Source organism: Amblyomma mixtum, chromosome 2 (genome assembly GCF_055824585.1).
Source record: "Amblyomma mixtum isolate Tamu chromosome 2, ASM5582458v1, whole genome shotgun sequence".
In the NCBI taxonomy this organism is placed as follows: domain Eukaryota; kingdom Metazoa; phylum Arthropoda; class Arachnida; order Ixodida; family Ixodidae; genus Amblyomma; species Amblyomma mixtum.
In genome coordinates this window covers 144602917-144625275 of record NC_143013.1, presented here as the reverse complement: position 1 = coordinate 144625275, position 22359 = coordinate 144602917, and the positions used below count along the sequence as shown (strand labels likewise).

At 44.3% G+C, this 22359-nt stretch overlaps 1 protein-coding gene across 1 annotated transcript in view; it reads right to left on the bottom strand.

Annotated features, from left to right (window-relative positions):
• LOC149361145 (uncharacterized) overlaps positions 1 to 22359 on the bottom strand; it is a 157956-nt gene that overhangs the window by 105429 nt on the left and 30168 nt on the right. The window contains exons 5-10 of the mRNA XM_089572591.1: positions 14791 to 14901; positions 12152 to 12264; positions 10141 to 10193; positions 8179 to 8231; positions 7676 to 7791; positions 4291 to 4438 (exon numbers count right to left, since the gene is read on the bottom strand). Of these exons, the coding sequence (XP_089428717.1) occupies positions 4291 to 4438; positions 7676 to 7791; positions 8179 to 8231; positions 10141 to 10193; positions 12152 to 12264; positions 14791 to 14901 (594 nt within the window). The remainder of the gene's footprint in view (positions 1 to 4290; positions 4439 to 7675; positions 7792 to 8178; positions 8232 to 10140; positions 10194 to 12151; positions 12265 to 14790; positions 14902 to 22359) is intronic.

The window sequence follows — 22359 nt, the reverse complement described above, 5'->3', positions numbered from 1 at the left end:
GTGGTAGAAAGCTTGTGGATTTTCTGAATCCCCCAGTGCTGTCTATCGCAAATGATGGGTTGCCAACTTTCTTCTCTCCACAATCTTTATACAGCGCCATAGACATCAGCATGTGCTCTAAGGATTTGTTGCTATCGTGGGCGACCTTTCCTGATAGAATGAACAGTCATCACTACCCCATCTTTATTGACGTTACTTGCGTCAGGAAATTAAGGGTTAGAGATGTGATTAATTACGCTCAATATGGGGATAAGCTTAAGTCGTTTTGTGATGGCATCTTCGCCGACATGAAGAGGAGTCACGGCAACTGCGTCGCTAAAGCTACCTGCATCCGTCCAAATGCCAGACCTCAAAGTTAAAAACCTCTGCGCTGCGAAACGAAGGGCACAGCGGGGACTCATGTGGAGCAACGGTAGTCAATCTTGCAAAACCCCGTTCAATCGGCTAAATTCGGCTCAATAGAAGAGAACAATGGATTTCACGCCAATTTCACTAATCTGGCCAACAGTGAACCACTTCTGAAAATCTCGTCAATTTAATGCCTTCCAGACCCTGGCATTACATTTGAACCAAAGTCTTACATTCATCGCCGAAGAATACGCCAATGCTTACACTTCATGACTATAACGTTCCTCTGCCACTATTTGCCTGCACTTGACGCCGACTGCCATGGATACTCTCTTCACAATGAGTGAGTTGCGGACTGCCCTTGTGGGATTGCGGAAACAGCGCGCAGTGTGCCCTGGTGGAGTGTCCAACCAAATGCTTCGAAGCCCTCCGGAGGTAAGTCTGCGCGATCTGCTCGGTTCCTTTAACGAAATTTGAGGAATGTCAGGCATGCTACCAGCCTGGTTGACAGCATGGGTGGTACCTCTTTTGAAACCCCAGGAAGGCGCACCGGATCTTTCTTCGTAAAGACAGGAGTCGCTCACCTCGTACGTCTTTAAGTTAATGAAGAGTCTGATTTACAACCGGTTGTCCTGGTGGACTTAAACACAACGGCTCGTGCCAACATGTATGACTGGGTTCCGCTCTCGGCTCAGCGGGCAGGACAGCATTTTGGATTTAGTCAGCCACATTGAGCAACGCAAGAGCTAAGGCCTCTCAACCTCTCCCTTATTCCTGGACGTGTCGAAAGCTCACAACTGTGTCCTACCACAAGCCATTCTAACTCAGCTATATCGTATGAAGACGACAAGGCGCATTCTACGCTTCGTTCAAAAATTTCTCTACGATCATAGTATGCAATTCCACCTTGGAACCTGCACCGGGAGAGACAAATCATCCGCCTGTCACGTACACCAGCTGGACGGTGGATACTTTCCCAGACTCCCTACGCACCCATCTCTTTCCCAGACCCACCGCAGTCTCGGATCTATCCCCCTAACCTCCGCCTCGCACCCATTCCGCGCAACATGTCCGAACACACACACGCAGGCCGTCGCCAGGCATACGCATACAACCACAAGCCACCTTTGGACGCTGCGGCGGTGGCCTACACAGACGCCTGTCTCACGGAAACCGCGGGCTCCACAGCAGCCTTCTTCCTCCACCCTTCCCTCTCTACAACCAGCACTCACACAACCGGTCCATACACCTCCCCACCCTCCACGCTCGCCCTAGAAATACACAGGATCGCCGATGCCATCTCACACTTTGCCACCCTACCCCCCAGCCCCCAATACGTTGTCTATATAGACTCGCAGGCAGCTCTGCGTGCCTTCCATGAAAGACCCCTCCCTTTCCCTACTCGATCGGCCTTAGATGCCGCCCTCTTAGCATTAAGCCCACGACCGGTGACCCTTCGGTGGATCCCTGGTCACATGGGCATCCCCGGCAATGAGCTGGCTCACCAGCTTGCCTGCGAAACTATACACCGGGCGCCGGGGATCCCATGGACGAGCCCACCGACGGAGCAGACGGTCAGGGCTTACAAACGTACTGTCGACGAATACTACGCGCAGCAAAAATTGGATTTAGCTGATTTACCACCACCGCACCCATCCTTATCGATCCGTGAAGCTCGCATTCTTCGCCGAATACAGTTTAATCTCCTACATACACCAGCCAAACTTTACCTATACTGGTACACTTCCACACCTCAGTGCCCAAATTGTCCACACACATATGCAGACATAGAACACTGCCTTACACAGTGTCACGCAGCCTTCCAGTCCCCCGCCTATCCTTTCCCCCCACCCCCACCGTGGCCCATCTGGCTCGCCTCCCTGGATCTGAGACTGCAACGTGCCCTCGTCGCCTTGGCCCAGTATGTACTGAACGCCTAACAGAAAGGATGTTCGAATAAAAATGTCACACCACCACCCCCCTCCACCTTGGAAGGACACTGAGCAGCGCAAGTACACTGTCTCTACGTGTGCCGCAAAGAAGCGTGCTATCGCCGTGGTTGTTTAACATTGCCATGGCAGCTCTGGCGGACGCCCTGCCATGTGGCCGTACACCACTGCGAATGTGCATTATCGCTGATGATATCAGCGTGTGCTTATCCGGTTACCAGCATAAGTGTCTCGCGGTGATAGCGCAGCAGGATGTCTCTGCAGTACTGTCCCATTTGGCCTCGTTAAGTCTCTCCCTCTCAGCAGAGAAGCCCTAATTCGTGCTGTTCCTGGGCGAAATACTTCGTTCACGCGCTTAGATGTACGAATACAAGGAACCGAGGTTCGTCAGGCATGCCATGCAAGGCACCTGGGTGTCATCCTTGACTCAGGTCTGACGTGGAAGAGAGCGACGTACAGCATCGTTTCTTCCTCGCTGTCAAGGCTAAGCGTACTGAAACGTTTTGCAGGTGCGACGTGGGGCAGTGGCCCTTGAACAATGTTAAAACTGCACTCAGCTATTGGCACCAGCAGAATTCTTCACTCTCTGCCGTTTCTGTCGCCATCAGACAGCCAGCATAAAAGCCTAGAGATCACCAACGGGAAAGGCCCAAAGACTGCGCTGTGAGTTCCACGCCAGGCCTCTGCTAGCAAGGTCTTAGAAGAAGCCCGTTGCCTTCCGTTACGCCTGCAGGCCTCCAAAAACTTTTTCAACAATTAGTTCGCCTTGTAGGGACCCGGACAGGTCAGGTGCTGCTTTGTCGATTAAGAGATAAGACCCAAAGTCGCTTCTCTGCAGCCCTTCGCACCCTAAGCACAGCCGGTTGATCATTCACGTGACGCAGGTGTCAGCAGAACACGGCATGGTTTTATGATGACATTCACTGCCGCCTCGACATCCTAGGCTTGCGCACGAAACGATCGCTGCCTCCGGCGGAATTAATATCCTTCGTTCTTGAACATCAGAAGAGCGTCTGCGATGGCCACCTACAAGTTAACACTGATGACTCTGTGAGCAGACATGAACAGTTCTGCCAAGCCTCATTTATGGCGCCTGACGTCGAAGTCTCTTGGGCTGGGCGCTTACAAAGCTTTTCAGCTGAATCATTGCCCATTGCCAGGTCGCTTAAACGTCTGTCTTTACGCAGACCACAGAGAGTCGCAATTCTGTCTGACCCAGAGTCTTCACAACAGCGCCTGCGACGAGGAAGACCGGATGATAAATTTAACCTCTGTGTTCTGACCTGGCTGAAGAAGCTAGGTTGAAAGGATTTCAAGTTTTCTTCCAGTGGCTACCATCTCACGTTGGAGTCGATGGTAACACGGCTGCAAACCATCCTGCTCAATAAGCCCTGTCTTATTCACCTTTAGCGGCTGTCCCAAAGGACGAGAACCTCGCTAGGCAGCTAGTGGAACAACACTTTTCTGAACTTCGGTCACTTTTGCACCTCCCTTGCGTTAAGCGAGGCTTGTAGCGCGAAAGAGACACTCTTTTGTATCGAGTGCGCAATAGCTCTGTTTATACGCTCGTATGGTTACACAAGATTCACTGTGCCACCTCGCCGATGTGTGTACACTGTGATGTGTACGGTGGTGTGAATCCTTTCGTTTTAGTGCGCCCGCATTTTTGCTCTCAGCGTGAGACACTCCTGGAGAACCTGAGGAGACTGAACGTTCCATGTACGACGCCTCACACATCGTGTACTCTAAGGGCTCCCGAACTGAGCGCCCATTAGTGTCACGGTCAGTATTGAAATTTTTAGAGGACACTGGCCTTATGGGTCAGTGGTAGGGATGCAATATTTCAAATCAGCGAGTCAGGCGGGACAATTGCCGACAGGCCTCTGTAAGGTTTATCCCGCCTGTATATTTACACCACCACCACCACCGACAGGTTGCAGTTTGTTTTCGATAATTAAGGAAGAATTGAGATTTTATGTTCAATTCTACTTACGTCTTTTCATGTAGGACAAAACCAGAACCTTTGTCGGCTCTACATTCCAAGTTGACCGCGATAAGCTCTACTTGGTTCGAGTGACCATTGCCTGTCATGGTGAATGATGGCACGTGACATTTTGCCTTCACCGCGAAGGCAGTCGCATCTGGTGAAAAATATTTGGCGCATCAGAAAAGCAAACGCCACTGGCAGCATAAACAACGAGAATGCTAGAAGCACTTCTAGACAAAGGCTAAAAAGCAAAGCTATATCGATTACCTCATGAAAATAAATTCGTAATCAAAACCTCAACGCAAGACAGAGTGTGTCTATGTGGATTATTGTTATTTCTTTACATGTATTGGCATAAGTATTTCAGGAACAAATAATAATAAACTCTCAGAGGTACAAATAACACCTCAGCCAGGAAAAAAAACCTACCGTCATTAATAAACTTTTCAGCTTCCTTGACTCATTTGACTCCGTGATATTTTCAAGGCGCTGAGCAACACAGTGAATAAATCTAGAAAGGTGAAACATTTTTATGTTCCTTCGGCAGAATGTAGTCCGGAGAATTTTTTTATATATTCCGGTAGCATGTTGCACGCCAGCTCCAGGTTCCTTAACTCAACACAATCACTGTTCCATGCTTGTTGTAATCAAGGAATCAGCATTACTTCATAATTCCTTCAGCAAACAACCTGAGTCTAACACGCCATTTAATGAAAATTTGCAAGTGATATATGCGACGGGCTAAACAATCATTGCGTTGCAGGCATAGGCCAAGCGATCTAATTCTTGACCAATTGTTTATGAATGTTGTTCGTGAAATTATTATGCAGCAATACTATTTTAACCATGTCAAAGGCACAAAAAACTAAAAAGCAGGAAGCTTATGGGGCCAACACAGAACATGGAATTTCGTGACCTAACAGCGCTACAGTTACGAAGTGTAAAGAGCCAGGACGGGCAAAGCAGAAGCGCACTGTCAACTGATAGTAAGAATGATATGCGTAAGCGGTGCTGGCTGGGGCTTATTATTTTTCAGTCTTTTTACCCAGTCCCGAGAGAAGAACTGCCCACTGCCAGTGCATACCTATTTAATGAGTTGACAGTCCGCAAGTAATTTGACCGGATTATCAATTTTCGCCTCTTAAATGTCGCGCTGTGGACCACGAAATGTCATACCAAATAGCCTACGTAGGAGTATTATTAGGAACATGGAAGTAGAGAAATAACCTTTTTTTTTTCAAAAACGACATTGCTCGTGACCATCTCAAAGCCCCGGCTATAATCACGGGGTAAATGTCAATGCAGGAAGCATGTTATGTAGATGAAAGTACTTGATTTCAGTTCTACGTTAAATTCACCCTTCGTCTTTTTCTCTTTACTGAACACTTGTTTCATAATAACCCAATAAGAATCGTAGCCTGTCTATTTATTTACAACAGCTGCACCGCCCGAAGGCATTATTGCAGGAGGGGGTGAGGGAAGCTAGAAGTTGTTTGCATGGGGCCGATGTCAGAAAAGAAAGACAAGAAAAAATACAATTGTATAGCAATGAAAAAATAATAACGAACGAAGAGGCAAATTAACGAACAGCAAAAACGCAAAAAAAAAGAAGCCTCTGCGCACTCTTTTATAAAACCGACAACAGAGCCCGATACAGAAGTTCACTCTGGCGTTAAATTATTTTCTCTGGTAGTTGATTCCGTTCGCTCATGGTGTGTCCATAAAAAATGAATAATGTAACAGATTGGTCCGACACTTACATTTGCTTATTTTCAATTGATGATCCCTCCTCTTAGACCTAACATTAGAAGGTATAAAGTAAGTTTCCCTGTATACTCTACCTGTACAGAAATACATTCTGAAGAGCATTTCTAACCAAATGTTTCTTCTACGCCTGCGTTATAGTTCCCATTCCATCCCATCCTTAAGTAATGTAACTCTAGACGTGAAGTTAAATTATTACAAAGAAGAGTACACACAGCGGCGGAAGGCGCGGTTTCCAAAAGAAAAGGCGGTCTGCACAGTTAGGATGGACATAGACTGCCATTGCTCGAAATAGGCAACCTCAGTGACAAGAGACTTTATGCATCTGGAAATTATTCCATGTGACTCTAGGCTGCAGCTAATCGCAAAACACCGATTTGGCAATGTTTTATACACAAGAGAATGTATCAATTAGCGTAAACTAATTCTTAGCACAGAAGCAAGGAATAAACGAATAGCACCGACAGTAATAGTTAAGGGGCTGTATGAGCGGCGTTTTTTTTATATCTCGCTCGGCAGCTTTTAAGGTATGGTAACGGTGCCTAGGTGCAAGCAGGACGAGCCTTGCAATGGGTCACATGCACCACCTGGGGCAGGCAGTGAAGTGAAAAACTTTCCCCACTACTCTCCTCAATAAAGCGAACTGTCCTCTATAAAACTTTCAAGAGTATATTAGTTATTGTGCACCTCTTAGTTCACAAATACAAGAATGCACGTGAGAAACTTTATTCAATAGCTGAATCTATCACCTAAGCTGACCCAGCAATGTTACGCTCACGTCACCACAACATTATAGACACACTGAGTGTAAAAGGTTTGCATCCACCCCAACAACCCAGCTGATGAATAGAGATTGCATGAAACAGTGAATCTTGACAGTCATACCGGTACAAAATTCATCATTAAAATGAGAACGCGCTTTTTGCAGGCACAGAGACAAGCATCTAAAATTCTATTTCCCTCTTCGAATTTACTCTCTACGTGCGTGCTACCGGCCGGTAAGGCTTCTTGTTAACAGGAAACTTGCGAATGAGAACGATGACCGGGAAAATAAATTGCATCAAAGTCAGCGAAAAACTCTCAGCTCTTAGTAATATTGTATACAAGATTACTGCGCACCAGGACTGCACAGAAATGCTGGATAGGAGCCGGACGGAGAGCGAGTGCATAAAAGTGGGACAGATTCGACAAGGCAGTAATAATGCTCCAGCTGCTGCTTTAAAGCCATATACCTGCCTGATATGTATCACAATTTTGCTTAGTTTTCTCTATTCAATATACTGGCTCCTCTAGAAAGGCGGGGTTTATGAATTTTTTTGGTGAATCAGAGGAGAGGTGTTCTCACAAATCACGAGCCTTTTCAAGGCTTTGGGAGCCTTTATTATTGTTTTCTGTTTCCGTTATGACGACCAGTGGGTAATTCGTGATATAATTATAGAAATTATCCCTGTCAATTCCCTGTTACGAAGCGAAATTTAGCACTTTCTCATTCCAGATGGTGCTTCTCCACTGTGGTACGCAGAAATTCTTAGATATTTCTGTCTTTTTTTATTTAAGGGGATCACTTTGTGTTCATTCAGAAGGCGGATTCTCTTGCATTGTGGCGAGGATAAAAGAGATAGCTCACCGCTTTGAATGTTGAGCTTGCCGCACCGAGAATCCCTTATATTCTCAGTCCTCAGAAGACTAGAGGTGATGGGCTGCATTTTAGAAGACGGCGAACTCACAGAGCCGTACAAGATGCTGAAAAACAAAAGCAGTGGACACATTTCACTACCGCCTAGTCTAGCATTGTAAAAGGAAACAGAAATAGCCAGTCTCTTAAGCTTTGTACCTCGCTATGCAAAATTACATCTTTTCGGTGCATATTGTCTCGTTGATTCTCTGAACATTGCAGCACATAAAACCAAAACGCAAAAGAGCGTTCAGCGTTAAATGAACATTTTAGATGAGTGTGGTATTGTACTTGCAGCACTTGGCTCTCATGATGGAAGACCAACGGTGTCAGAAACAATGTAACAGTAGAACCGTAGCAATGTATCTGTTCCGTCATCCATGTGGTTTAATAAAACTGAACAGAAAGAAGATCAGCCACTTTCGCTGGTTCAGTAACCAGTGCGCACTGCTCACCCATTTTGTCCACCGTAGTTGTTCGTACGCACCAAATGGTACATGTCACCATTCTGAAATAGCAGGCGCATATTTCAGTACATTATGCAGAATTTTCTAAAACGGCATGGCTCTTCAATAACACGCGCAAAAAGCGATGCATCGACCAAGTTGTACGCGGCAGAGTTTGACTTTCTATGGAAACACGATAATTCTCTGCGGTAAGTGTCAGCAATGGTAAGGCACAGAAAGTTAGAAAGTGGGCGTAGGTCGATGCTATATATACATGTGATTCACTTTCGAAATAAGCGATTGGAAGTTTGCGCCTGCCCACGACCTCCTTGTCTGTTTGTGCGTGTACTTGTAGCACCAAGTCTTTTTCAAAAATGCAAAACCAACTAGGCCGGCAACGAGCATTAGTGTTATGGGGTATATTAGGCAGTTGTAAAACTTTTCACCAAACATAATTGCATTTGATACATGTCTTTATCCAAACGGCCACATATGTTGCTACCAAATATGACCAGGTTACAGGTCATAAGAGGGAAATGAAGCTGTGAAACACCTTTGCAAAGCTGTTATTTCCACGCGACCTACATTTAATTTTAGCTTGACTTTTTTGCTACGATCATTAATTTGCCCGTGCTTGCTGGCCATATTCGTACGTGTGTGTGGCTCTTGAGCTACAAAGGGCTAAACTTGGACTTGGCAAGGTCAGATGGAGTCATTGCACAGAAATTAATACAGGTAAAAAGGTGGAGAAATTTTCGATGAATTCCCTCGAAATAAATGTATTATGTACATATGTCCGAGAAGATAACCACGCGTATGCATCCTTTCACATATTTTTGAAGCGAGTATTTTGTTCTTGATCGGCAGTGTTCAAAAATTGTTTCCGAAAGCACCACTGTTCTTCTCTCGGTGTGTGTTACCTGCAAAACGTGAATGCAGGAATTTGCTCTGCACTCCTTACGAACATTGCGGACGTAGTAGAAAGCTCAGTTTGTAACCCATTGATGCTTTATAGTAGCAAACGTCAAATGCGTTGTTATTCTTACCGCTCCCTTTAAATTAACGATCCCCGTGCAAGACTTAGAAAGCATATGGTCTTCGAACATTCATTACTTTTGGTCAATGTTAATTTTCGCGTTATTATTAAATTTGAAATAGCCTTATATCAAGAAAAACAGAGCTCAACTCCCTTCACGGTGACAGTCGTTGTGAATACTTTTTATTCCTAAACAGATTAAAGGGCGCCACTGAATAATGGGACCGGATTCACCCACAAATCGATCAGTGTCGCACCCTCTCATAGCGACAGGTGCCGATTGTGCTAATGGACGCAAAATACGTCTTCTTGATTGCACTTGCTAGTGAGTTGATATTAAAAAGGTGACAAGTGAGACCGAATTTTGCCGCATGATGTTTCATACGCGGAATGCCGCTTTATTACTCTCCTTAGCGCAGGGTAAAACTTTCTGGCTTTTTTGTGTACAAGATACTGCCATTTTCGGTGCCATGGCATCTATCGAAGCGGTTGGCAGGGCATTGAATTTGCTATAAGTTGCTCAAGAACAGGAGGGTATGGAGCGAATCAAACATCATTCGTCGTTTTCAGCGCAGTTGACTGCACACCAGCGGCAACAAAGAAAGATGCGATGAAAGGGTAATTCCTTATGAAGTCGCAGGCTCTGTTTCGAATAGCAAAAATAGGGTAAACAAAACAAACTGAGGCGCCAACAAGAAATGCCCTCACAAAAAATAAAAGACAACAACACAGTGCTTCTTTTTGCTAAACAAGTGAGGTTCGAAAGCACTTTTTCACTGAGCGTCTAGCACAGCTAGTGCGAAAGTGTCTCCTTTCGTTCAACGCTCCGGTCGTATTACTTCATCTGTTAAAGGCGTCTACCTTGATAGTGCTTTTGAGATTTACTCGATATTCATAGACTTCTAGAAACACATGTGCAAGTTAGAATATATTACCTCTAGATATCCAAAGTGGTGCTCTTGTGTTTCCGGACCGTCAGTGATGCGGCCTGCAATGAAAATGTTGTAAGTAAAATATTAACAGTTATGTCTTACACATAGGATGATCTCGACAACACGTAAAAGTTGGCTAATTTGACTCCTGTTAGTTCGGAAAACAGTATGAATCCGGCAGCTCGACTGGTGCTATCTAACGTATGCACCATTCTATGGCGCGAAATTCTCGTTAATTGTGAGGAATTTGGACGCGCTTGGGTTAATTAGGAGAAGCAGTGCAGCTCGCATGCACACCGGCGCTGGAGATGTAATGATGATGATTTCATATGAGCAACTCGGACGTGTGGCGCTGGTGTCCAACCGAACAGTCGCCTTACTCATCTCTATGGTCATCAATCCAGAAGGTAGGGTGGCATGATATTCGCTTCTTACTGTGCTCCATCCTTCTCACTGGTTTCACTTCGTGTGCGTTACTTAACTATAGTGTCGCGGATTTCACTGTCAGCGTTCGTCGCGTTATGTAAGGCCCTGTAATCGTTTTACGTTACGGGGTGTGCCTATGCGTAGAGTATATTTTATTTTTCTTGGAAAGTGGGTTTGGGGGAGAGCGGATGGAGGATGGTGCATATGCCTTGAGTGTCTTCAAGGGCATAAATGTTGGTTGGTACGCCAATGTGCGCTCGCTACACTATTTCGCAGAACTGCAAAAATATTGTTATTGGCAGACAAATTTATCGCCGGAAGCCATCAACGCCAACACATTTTTCAAGAAATAAGATTATGTTGCTGTAGGATACTTAATAGTTCTTCCATCCTCCCGATAACTCGACATTCTTTTAATTCGATCATTTTTACACTCCTGTGAATTACGAATTACTGGCGTTTCACTGTTGTAGATGATGCGCCGATGGAAAATTTCGTCGGCTTAATGTTTTTATTTGGTGGTTCTACGAGTTACATCGCTTAGGTGAACTTGCCGATGTTATTTTTTGGTAGGTGCAGTCACTGGTGATCTACGGCTAGCTGCTAGATTGTGTCGAACTTTCCTAACTATATCTAAAGCACTACTGTTCTCGTTTCCATAAACCAAGAGACGCACCTTCTGCATTGCCTGAATTTTCTATTGCATTGCCAGCTTTGTTATAGCTGACTGAAACCATTACATTCCATGAAGAAAGCAAGCCACTGAGGATAAGCAAGAGCTATAAAACTGGTTTCGGTCAATAATTGCGCTGAAGTCTAAAACGACTCACAAATTTTGTGGGATGAATATCTACTAGAGCCGCAGTAAAGGAAAACATACGCGTGGCAGAGATATGGGCAAGAGTCAAGAAATATGGATCTGCAAAATTAGCATTGATTGTAGGGCAGCCTACATTAAAGCTTTTTTTTTGTGCCACAGTAGAATACTGTTTTTTTTTTGCGTTCGAAACCGGTGCTTTAGACATAACAATTTTCATGAAAATAGCATCTATGAGTGAGTTAGATAGGGGCTCTCCAGCTGAAAACAGCATTGAACTATATTATTTGAATATGAAGTATGTAATTGAACTATTTCACAAATTTCTAAGGTTCCAAAAAGCCACTGCATCAAGGCATGAACAAAATAAACGGCAGTGTAATTTTAAGAAGCAGACATGGAGTATAATGTTTTTCCGGTGTGTAGTGTGCTTAGGAATTTTGATTAAATTAGGAATCTCGGCAAATCCAAGAAAGGACATTGGCAGATTCAGATTACAGAATTTTCTCCTCCATTCGAAGCACCCTGACTGCCATAATGGCTCAGAAGCATGAGATCTCTTACTTGAGGATGGCTTACGGAACGTACAATAGTAATACCAACTCTTCAGTGGTGGCGTGCCACATATCTCGTTACAGCTGCCTGAGGTCACTGAACTCATGTCGCTGCAAAAGGTTTCAGCCTCAGATACTGTCGTTGAAGAAGGCCTCTCGCTCGCTACCATGGAACAATAAATACTTCTATACAAAGCACAGGATAAAGACCGCATACCTTGTGTCCTGACTTTGTAGCCCCACAGGCACGTTTCTTTTGTCTCGCCCCCAATCGTTAGTTCCCCAGTCATCATGCCAGCTTGATCGTACCCGTCCAGGTCACCTACCAGCCTGCCAAAAGATCAAATGAATGCTGAGCGCAGAGGGAAAGAGACCATTCTCTCGGCGTTTTGATGTGTTTGAGATATATTTTCTCTACTTCTATTTCCATCGATAAAAAGCTGAATAATATTCTTGAGAAGAAAAATCACAACTTTCTTTAGCTTCATCGGCTTGCGTACGGCTGAATATATAATGTCTGAATAACAAATGAGCTATAAAGCAATTGAAAAGACAACTCTTGTGATAAGACTTTTTGACTAGTCCGGTATAATCACGTTATTTAAATAGGCTATGAACCACCTTCTGAAGAGAGCGCATAAACTCGCTGTAACGCTACATTCTCTCGTCAGGAACACATGAGCCAAAAAATACACTTCAACATACAACAGAGGACCAACAATCGCCCGCGAAAGTCGCCGAGTTCTTTCGAGCGACTTTTTCACGTTCACGTCCTCCTTTGTTGCACGCTCCTACGTAATGCTGTTCAGAGATGGCTATTTATTGAACACTTCCAGCCGTTTAAGCAGCTGCCTTGGCCAGGCAGCAGCGCCGCTCCGGCGGGTCAGGAAGCTCCGTCCCGCGAGGAAGGCGCATCAACTTTTGAGCGGGCAAAAAATTTACGGACGATTACGGTAGTCGGTAATGCCAAATCCGAGCGCAGCTCTTCACACACCACGTGCCAGCGCTGGCAGGTGGCGTGTTATGCCGACTACGCCACCACCGACGACGTGGAAAGCAAAACGGGTGCCTAAGCGCGGTGCTCTAAAAGCTGCCAAAAAGCTCAAATTCAAGTTTTGACTGCAAATAACTCAACTTCTACAAAAGTTCTTCCTGAAGGATATTCGTGAAGCGGCGTTCTTTAACATCCCAATACCGCACTTTTATTGGGAGTCCCTTTCAGAGCCGCTTCAAGCACTGAAGCGTCACGAAGCATAATTTTGCTTCTTGAAAAAAAGCTATTCCTGTTTAAAACACGTGCAGTATACATTCAATATACAGAAAAAGTAAACCGGCCACCCTCCGGGCCCTCTTGTCCATGGCCGTGTTTATTCGATACGTTTCAAAAGCAGCTCGTGCAGCTTGACGCCCAAATTAAAACTCCCTGATTTCCTTACTCTACGGCTATTTCCAGCTCTAAACTGGTGGAAAGCAAGAGTTGTATTTTAACCACTAACGTCGTGAATTTAGGCAGCCGAACTGCCAGAAAGTGCTTTCCTGCAATAATATGTCTTTTTTATGGCGGTTTTAGCGGCACGCAAAAGAATAAGCAGTCGAACCTTCGACGCAACATCGTCTAGTAAAGGTGAGGCATGTTTGACGAGAAACGCATGTAACGATCCCTTATTACTGTGAAACGAAAATCACTGACATTTCGAATAACATATCAAGCCCTTATTTACAATAAACCCTTCTAGACAGGCAGATATATAGCCTTGCAGCGATCTAGCATAGGTCTTGTTTACATTTCCGCTGTGCCTATTCAGAGTGTGGGAATTTGATTGGGCGATTACAGTATCAAAGTGAAGGCCTGCTGATGCTTTGCGTTCTGTTGCGACTGTCGCAACTTTCTGACGAACTAGGTACTATTTTGTAGATTATTCGTGCTCTGCGATTGCATTCCATGTTGCGCAGACTTTCTTGATATCATTGTACTAGTATTTAGTTCACCGGGTTGAACTGGCTGTTTCACTGAAGCGGAGCACTTTAAAATTCCAACACGAAATTTGTAAACAATCAAGGCGATCTTCCAGACTTCCAGGGAATCATTCAGACTATGGTCACCAGATGTGTCACCAATAGTCACCAGATCAGCGCCAAATTACTGCGACAAATTCTGAATCCTCTAGAAGCCGCCTGTATACAGAATGCTTTATTAGACCTTTAGCATATCGTGTACCGTGTTAGTGCTACGGTCAATACAGCAACCAGGAGATCGGGCGCCGTCACTGCGCATGCGCAGTTCGCCATGAGGGCGGCAGGTGGCTCCAGGTACCCGGCAGCTGCGCTCTCGCATGTCGCGTCAGGACCAATCAGCGCGTGCGCACTGGTGGTGGGCGAGGTCCTGGTACTACGGCAGCGGTAACGGTGACACAGTACACTGTATGCTAAAGGTGTCTATTGTGAACATTGGTTTCTAAGGAACTTGTAAGGTCAGTTGTTTTTGTTTGACTTCGGTACGTGATAGTTAACTGCATTATTCCTCAAAGGGACAAGCACTCCAGGGTGGTCTTCTGGACGATAAATCCTGTAAATACCTTCACAAAAGAAAACTCATCCATCGTTGGTGTTCTTAGATCTTCACTAAGCACTCTCACACAGAAACAGCCCTTGCACGACATTTTAATCAGGAGGCAGAATGACGCCGCCGTAAGATCGACTGGCGCGCACTCAAGTGGCACCACTGTGTTTACGCACGCTCCAATCCTATCCAGCTCAGCACGCATCCATCAAAGGCAAAGACAGGGTGCTACAGTTGCAGAAAGAGAAGACCAAGAGGGTGATTATAAGGGAAGGAGGAATAGTGGGTGCACCTACTTGTTGATGTCACGAAGCATCTTCCACAAAGGCAGCTCGGCAAGCTCTCCTGCGAGCTGTGTGGGAGACAGTTCCGTTGGAATCTCTAGAGTGTGCGACACCGTCGACCATCTGCACCAAACAGAGATGCGAGTTAATAGTGCTAACATTTAGGAGTGCAAGTAGTCTTCTTTTTCGCAATAAAAATAACCACCGTGTTTTTTTTTGCCTTTTGCAAAGAACAAAAAGTTTTTTTTTGAAGTGCAAGATTTCAACACTAGCTGCGAATAATATACAATGACGTGAAACCTCGGAGTTCAACAATCCGGAAGTGCTAACGGCTGTTTTTTTTTTTTGCCAATATCAATCTCCGAGAGCGAAACCTTACTGGCAGGTCCTGAACAACATTCCCGATTAAATTAAAGCTTTCTGAGGAGAGCCGTAATGTCGTCTCCGTCAGTCGCAGCAGGCTAGTGGCGTCAGTACGCAGCCGTATTGAACAGAACGGTTTGAATAATGTACGACGAACTATGCAGAAAAACTTGCGATTAGCAACTGGCTTTTATATTCCCACTTTTTAGGCCGCCTTTTCCGACGTCCCTGACTCTATTTTAAACTCCTTCATAACTAGGTTCAAAGTACTTTCTAAAACCGCCACTTGATTGCGTGCAGTGAGATTGTCACAGTTTTGTTTACTTTTTTTCACTGATCTAGAAAACGTCATAGTTTTCTTGCAGCAGTTTTGGCTCATTATTTTTTTATTGTGCTATAACTGCGCTTCTCTATTTCAGCCTTTCAAACAGTACAGAAAACTGAGGACGGAAGCAAAAAAGCAGTCAGTTTACCCCAAGTGCCTCGCCGTCCCTAAGACAGCAAAGAATCAGATATATTTCAATAATCACTCATGTAGCAACCATAAGGAGTTCAAACTAAACACTCAGTAGGAAGTTGTCACTGTTTCTGCCTACTTTTGAGACAGTAAGTAAAGAAAAAAAAGCTAGAGTGCATGCAGGTTCTTGTACCACCACCTCCGGAATATCAGGTACACACATGAACAACGCTATCAGTCGCCACAACCAAGGAAAGCGTAGGGTAATGTTTCTGTTTCTTACTAATATTAGATTTTGGTAGTCATCAATATCAAATTCATAGTGTGACTGTTGTGCGGCGGAAGGTTAACTGAGAAAAGGTAGAAGAAAAAAATTCACGAGCCGCCAATGGGACCCGAACCCACGACATATCATAACGAGCCCCTCATTTTCGTTCCCTCGTCTGCTCAATATCAGGCATAGTGTGTTTCAACAAAGAGAAAATAATGCATTAGCTGACAGAGGAGTTATAGACCGAGTGTCTCCAGTAAATGCAACCAATTTTTCAGACTACATAGTGTATTACCCAGTGAGACCAACTGAGATTTGTTAGAGTTGCGTGGCTTAGTGTGAAGCATTTATGTCCTTTTTAAAAGATAGCTAATAAGTCAAGAATAATTAGCGAACCTTCTAATCACTGGCTTGAGGAAGTAGATGTTAAATAAGAAGTTGTAGATTGTCACAAAAAACAGCTAGCAGCGCTGTTTTCATCAAGTTTTGATTTACGTAGCTCCTTTTACTGACATTGAAAAAATCTATCACGTGACCAGCTGCTGACTAACATATTTGCCCCAGTGCGCACGCAAAGTCTCGTCGTGAATAGAAAGGCGAATTTTGTTCTCTAGACGCCGCCGATCAAAAGCTTCTTTACGTAAACCGTTGCGTGGTGCATAAATTTTCGTTTAGTGGGGTTTAACGTAACAAGGCGACTTAGGCTATGAGGGACGCCGTAGTGAAGGGCTCCGGAAATATCCACCGACCTGGGGTTCTTTAACGTGCACTGGCATCGCACAGTAAACGGGCCTCTAGAATTTTGCCTCCATAAAAACTCAGCCGCCATGGCGGGGACCGAACCCACGTCTTTCGGGTCAGCAGCCGAGCACCGTAACCACTGAGCCACCGAGGCGGACATGGTGCAAACATTTTAGTCAGCTGTTTAAGACGATCAGCCACTTCTGTATCCACACTCTGTTCCTGAAACAATAGTTAAAATCTTATCTAATTAATCTTTCGTTATTAATAAAGTATCGAGAAGACTAAGATACTGCAGCCTAGCCCAGGCGACTCTCAACAGATCTAAGTTGGTTTTACGGGGATAAGACACTGCGTGTTTTGAGAAGCTTGCGCACATTTAACTTGGACAGCTGGCATACAGGGGTTACAAAAAGGAGGCAGTCACATATAATTGTCAGTAGCTGAAAGGCAGCGCTGGTTTTAGAAACCGACATAAGATAGGCCTCGGCATTATGAACCTATGGTCTGTTTTGGAGGATTGCATGGGTCAAAGCTTCTAACTGCATAGGGTGATCGGTGGGAGCTGATTGTTAGGATATTAGAAAAGTATACGCCATCTTTGTGTACGGTTTAGTTATAAAAACATGCAAGTATACAGTGAAACAAATTTGTCTCATGGGCACAATCCTGTTCTCGGAGAATATAGGTCCGCTTGGTGCGCCTTATAGTGTATTGGCAACAGCACACAGCATTCTTTTTAGCAAGACAGAAATATTGTTGATTTCCGACACTGTCGTGTTTATCCAAAGAAAAAATACCTTAAAGACGAATAAAAGCACGCATAATGCAGATTCATGCTCACTTGTAACGGTGGAATATATTTATGCAAGCAAACAAATCCGGTTGATCTAGAAAGGCAAACGGAGAGAGCTCCTGTGTGGACATCTCATGCCATTGTAGATATTGCCGCGAATCTCTGTAGTGTTTGTTTGCTCATTCTTCAAAGCTGCCGGCGCGCCCGCTTTATCGCTTTGTGATGCAAGCAACGACCAGATTTATCTCGATTGATGAAGGCGGAGTCACTCCTACGTTTTTCTCGTAACTTTCCACGCTTTATCTGAAAAGCTTGATATCAGCTTTGAATTCTGCACGCTCAAGAGCGACGGGCTTTCTCTTCGACGACCGCCGAACATGCTTGTTGCTGCGCCACCGCCGACTCATTCCGTTCATTGCAGGCGCATGTCAGCCCAAATAAAAAGTTTTGTTTAGAAGCCACCTTCGCTGTTTTCCTGCTCTCCGGACTGCAGTCACCACTACGGGGCACTATAAACAACACGCCAAGAGATCTCAAAATATTTATCGCACCTTATCGCAACCAAAATATATTGGAGGCGGATGCAGCACATGTTTTCGCATAGGGTATAAAAGGAAGGCAGAAGTTTTAGGACGTAGTTTTGATAATCTTCGACCACAGGCACATTTGATAAGATGTCCCACTGGAAAATTGAAGCGCTGCTTCTAGTTTGCCTTCGAACATAGAAGTCTTCAGGCAAGGTGATTTTATACATTTTTTGTTGTAAACTGATCCTGCTGAGAGATCCCATTGTGAATTGCAGCCCAGTTTCCGTGTTTCCGTACCGGTGTGTACCTATGGAGATGCAGGTTCTTTCGTTATGCTTCAGTTGGACACTAATTTCATACAATGTAAAACGGAGTTCTAATAACAATGAAGGTCGTGAATGCGTGCTATAAACTTCTCTTTAGTTAACGGTGTCAGAGAGTAATAACGTGTTTAAACATATATCCTAATCCACTCAGCAAGAGCTTTGCTGGCTTGGTATTTTTAAAACAAATTAAAAACATTGTCTACTTAGGGTAGAAGGTGGCTGCGGATCAGGATCAAGATAGGGAAATAAATAGAAGAATAAGAATTGGGTGCAGCCCACATGGCAGGTTCTCTCAGATCATGAGTGGCCGTTTCATGAGCAATCCCTCAAGAGAAAAGCACACAACAGCTGTATCTTACCGGTACTCACCGACTGTACAGTAACGTGGAGGCTAACGAAGAGGGTTCCGCTTAAGTTCTGAGCTCGTCTTTTTACAACGGGAACTTGATCTATACAGTCCGAGCAATCTTAAAACTTCGAAGTATTGTCCTTCACAGCCGATTTCCCTTAATTAAATTGAAATAAACGGCCTGGCCTTTGTGTGGTGGCTTCGTTCTCGCTTTTATTTTCTTTTTTAGGTTTTCGTGAATAAATTTATTTAGTCACAGACTACATAGCCGCAAATTATGTCCACGGAAATAAAAATACGCGTGAGCTTTTTACTTTCGCCAATCACTGCGTATCACTCCGCCGATGGCAGAGCGGAAAGCCGCCACGGGACTGGCTTAAAGGTTCGTTGACTCCTCCTGCAGTCAGCGGTGAGTTCAACAAAAAGGCTTGAGCCGGGACGTTTAATTAGATTCATATTAGGAAAATCGGCCGCAGAGGACTACAATTCCAAGTTTCTAAGCACGCTCGGAACGTATAGATCGAGTGACCGCGATAAAAAGACGGCCAGATTCCTCTTTAGTGCACCTATAAGGATATCGAAGCGAGCTATGGAAAGAAAAATCATTGGCGTAACGTTAAGAGACCGGATGCGGACAGAGTGGGTGAGGAAACAAACTCGATTTAATGACATCCTAGGCGAAATAAAGAGGAATAAATGGGCTTGGGCAGAGCATGTAATGTGAAGGCAAGATAACCGCTGGTCCTTGAGGGTAACGGAGCGGATTCCAACAGAAGGCAAGCCTAGCTGGATGCAACAGACAGTTACGTGGGCGGATGAAATTAAGAAGTTTGTGCGGATATGGTGGCCGCAGCTGGCAAAGGGCCGGGTAATTGTAAAGACATGAGGGAGGCCTTTGCCCTGCAGTGAGCATAGTCAGGCTGATAATGATGACTATCATAATCTTCTCTGCCTTCTCTGAACGCTTCTTTCTCGTGCCATTCGCGATTGCTGCGCTATGTTTTCCTTGTTTGCACCTGCCTGAACAAACGTAAGTCGTGAGTTCAGCTTTTTGTGAGTTGATTCTTCTTCTTCGTCCCGTATCAAGCGCTGGGTTTCCTTCAATATGCATCTATAACGGCAAGGCCAACTCACCATTGTTATACGGTGTTTTGTTACGTCTGCTTTTAAAGATAACAACATGCCACTGTTGACTGTGCATGTCAGCCTAACATATCAGCATCATCAGCCTGACTACGCCCACTGCAAGTCAAAGCCCTCTCACATATATCTCCCATTAACCCTCTCCTCTGCGCCAGCTGCGGCCACCGTATCCTCGCATACTTCTTAATTATTTCTTCTTTGAGGGGGTGGAAAAGACAGGCATTATTATGAAGAGCAAAGGATTTTCGCTTGCATAGAGTGGTGGCTGAAGTGTATGAGAGCGGAAGCTATGAGATGATTTACACATTGCATGATGTTACCGGCACTTTATACAGTGTTCTTATCAAAAGGACCTTGGCGTCGCATGAGAATCGCTACAATTTTCCCGCATTCGGTAATATCATGAGGGAGCCATCCTTTTTCTAGAGCTACTTTGCAACTATCAAAATAAGAAAAGAAAACGATGATGATGAACTCTCTAAAGTTGCTTATTGCTGAAATCCCTCAACATCATTTTCAAACATCATTTTCAAACATCATTTTCATGCAGGTAAGAAAACGTTACGGAAAATGCTTTCGTTCGGACGACCTGTGTTTGGTTGTGCTGCCGTGCCCTGGCCTGCTCTGTACGCTTGCATATGATTTAGCCTGTCTTGTTATGAAAGTGTTGGTGCTGTCCGGTGACGTTGAGGCGAACCCCGGACCCGATAATGACCAACTCGCATGCCAACTGCAACAGATTCCAGAAGATATCAGGGAAATTAAGGATGGGCGCTTAGCTTCCATCGACGCGAAGTTGGAACGACTAGCTGCTCTGGACAGCAAATTATCAGAGTATGTTAATGAAGTTACTAACCTGCAGAAGGTAGTCACTTTCCTCGAATCAAGACTGGAGGACCTAGAAAATCGTTCTAGACGCTCGAATTTGATAGTATACGGTGTCAAGAAAACCCAGAAGAAAATACCGAATCACTCGATAAGCTAATGAATGAAAAAATTGTGAAGAAAATTCTCAAAATTGATCCAGTTGCCATTGAAAGGATACACAGGTTAGGTCGGCCAGTGAAAGATAAAACCAGGCCGATAATACTTAAACTACTGGACTACCGAGACAAAGTATATGTGTTAAGAAATTGTCGTAAGTTGAAGGGTTCTAATTACTCGATAGGCGAGGACTTCTCGGTACGTGTGAGGGAAGTAAGAAAAAAGTTTTGGAACTAGGCAAAAGATTATAAGGAAGAGGGAGACAAGGTGTCATTAACGTATGACAAACTACGCCTAAATGGGCAATTATATCGCTGGAATAACATGAAAGGTTGTCCAGTAGACATGGAACTTGAAACTGACAATGCTGGCAGCCGAAAAAAAAATGCTAGACGACCAAGGCCAACTTGAAACTGACATCATTGAAAGCCAAAAAAACATGCAAGAAAAACAAGGCGAGGGATCCGCATTACGCCCACGACGGCCGCAACATTATCGCAGATAAGTTTTGCAAATGTTAACGCCCGCAGCATCTTGAACAAATCTGATTCACTCGTAGCGTTACTTCTTGGTATCGAGCCAGACTTTGTGGCTATAACAGAAACTTGGTTAACGGCTGATATCCTGGACACCGAGACTACACCTCCAAATTACGTAATTATTCGCAAGGACAGGCCAACACGTGGCGGAGGAGTGGCTATTCTAATAAAAAAGCACATTACCTTCTCTATTCTGCCAGAAGTTCAGGATGCAGAGGCAATCTTTTGCAAGATGAAGCTTGGTTCGCACTTTATCACAGTGGGTTGTGTTTATTGTAGCCCTTCATTTGACCATTCCGCTATGACTTCATTGTATAACTATATGCAGCGTCACACGCTAGGTTCATGACTTATCTTACTAGGAGACTTTAATCTTCCAGATACAGATTGGGAAACTTTGCAGTTTCATTCCCCTAGCTCTGAAATCGTTTTAGATATTATGCTCCAGTTCAATCTTTACCAAATAGTAAGCGAACCAACACGTGTACAGGGAACAACGTCTAATATACTTGACCTTATATTTTTAAGTGATCACTTTTCAGTACACACAGCAGAACTCGAAATCATTGATGGCATATCAGACCACAAGCTAGTTCTATGCGCCATCCCTACATGTAACAAAGATGCTCCTCCAAGTTCGAAAATTAAATATCTCGACTACAATAATGCTCCAGATTCTGACATAATCGATCACCTCATTGATGAATTCGCTAAACCCAACTAAAACAACTAAAACATAAAGAACCAGGAAACATAACCCTTGGATAACACGCGATGTGATTCATGCCAAACGCAAAGTAAAACGGCTGAGAAAATCGTTGAAGACAAAAAGCAAACCTCGAAACAATGGTCGCCTTGCCAAGGCTATTAGTGATTTAAAATCAAAGATTAAGTCAGCAAAAACCACTTATTTCTCGTAAACACTGTCCAATTTTCTAAAAAGCTCTCCCTTAAAATTCTGGAATTTTCTAAAGCCTAATAAAGGACGTAAGAACCCTAATTCCCAAGAACAAGATATAAATTATGCTAATTCTATGAATAATTACTTCAAATCCGTTTTTACTGTTGATGATGGTGTTATCCCC